At 46.8% G+C, this 1,296-nt stretch overlaps 1 protein-coding gene across 1 annotated transcript in view; it reads left to right on the plus strand.

Moving 5' to 3' along the window:
• LOC135532903 (uncharacterized) overlaps nucleotides 1–257 on the plus strand; it is a 999-nt gene extending 742 nt beyond the window's left edge. The window contains exon 1 of the mRNA XM_064960333.1: nucleotides 1–257. This exon is cut by the window's left edge and continues 742 nt beyond it. Coding sequence (XP_064816405.1) covers nucleotides 1–257 — 257 coding nt within the window.
• Nucleotides 258–1,296: the final 1,039 nt, after the last annotated feature.

Here is a 1,296-nt window from a genome sequence, read left to right on the forward strand (position 1 = left end):
CTCCCCCCAGACCTACAAGACTCCCCCCAGACCTACAATCTCCCCCAGACCTACAAGACTCCCCCAGACCTACAATCTCCACCCAGACCTACAAGACTCCCCCAGACCTGCGAGACTCCCCCAGACCTACAATCTCCCCCCAGACCTACAAGACTCCCCCAGACCTACAAGACTCCCCCAGACCTACAAGACTCCCCCCAGACCTGCGAGACTCCCTCCCAGACACACTGTACATAGCCAATGATATAACATTTTAAATGTCTCTATTCTTTTGAAACTCTTGTAAGGTCTAATGTTTGCTTTTAATTCGTTATTGTTTATTTAATTTATGAATATTGTTTATTTCACTTGCTTTGCCATGTAAACATATGTTTCCCAAGGCAATAAAGCCCCTTTGAATTGAATTGAATTGAGAGAGAGAATTAGAGGTACAACATAGGCCTTAAACTGTGCAATATCCTTCATCACAGTGTGTTGGAGAGAGGGAGGGATAAAGAGAGAGAGAGAGGGAGAGAGAGAGAGAGTGAGAGACTGAGAGAGAGAGAGAGAGAGAGAGGGAGGGATAAAGAGAGAGACAGAGAGTTAGAGAGAGTGAGAGAGAGAGAGAGAGTGAGAGAGAGAGAGAGAGAATTAGAGGTACAACATGGGCCTTAAACTGTGCAATATCCTTCATCACAGTGTGTTGGAGAGAGGGAGGGATAAAGAGAGAGAAGGAGAGAGAGAATAAAAGAGAGAAAATGAGAGAGGGAGAGAGAGGGAGAGAGGGAGAGAGAGGGAGAGAGAGGGAGAGAGAGAGAGAGTGAGAGAGAGAGAGAGAATAAAAGAGAGAGAAGGAGAGAGAGAATAAAAGAGAGAAAATGAGAGAGGGAGAGAGAGGGAGAGAGGGAGAGAGAGGGAGAGAGGGAGAGAGAGAGAGGGAGAGAGTGAGAGAGAGAGAGAGAGAGAGAGAGAGAGAGAGAGAGAGAGAGAATAAAGAGAGAAGGAGAGAGAATAAAAAGAGAGAAAAGGAGAGAGGGAGAGAGGGAGAGAGGGAGAGAGAGAGAGAGAGAGAGAGAGAGAGTGAGAGAGAGAGAGCGAGAGGGAGAGCGAGAGAGGGAGAGAGAGTGAGAGAGAGAGAGAGAGAGAGAGAGAGAGTGAGAGAGAATTAGAGGTACAACATAGGCCTTAAACTGTGCAATATCCTTCATCACAGTGTGTTGGAGAGAGGGAGGGATAAAGAGAGAGAGAGAGAGAGAGAGAGAGAGTGAGAATGAGAGAGAGAGATAGAGAGAGAGAGAATAAAAGAGAGAGAAGGAG

The sequence above is a fragment of the Oncorhynchus masou genome, unplaced genomic scaffold (assembly GCF_036934945.1).
Source record: "Oncorhynchus masou masou isolate Uvic2021 unplaced genomic scaffold, UVic_Omas_1.1 unplaced_scaffold_2101, whole genome shotgun sequence".
In the NCBI taxonomy this organism is placed as follows: Eukaryota; Metazoa; Chordata; class Actinopteri; order Salmoniformes; family Salmonidae; genus Oncorhynchus; species Oncorhynchus masou.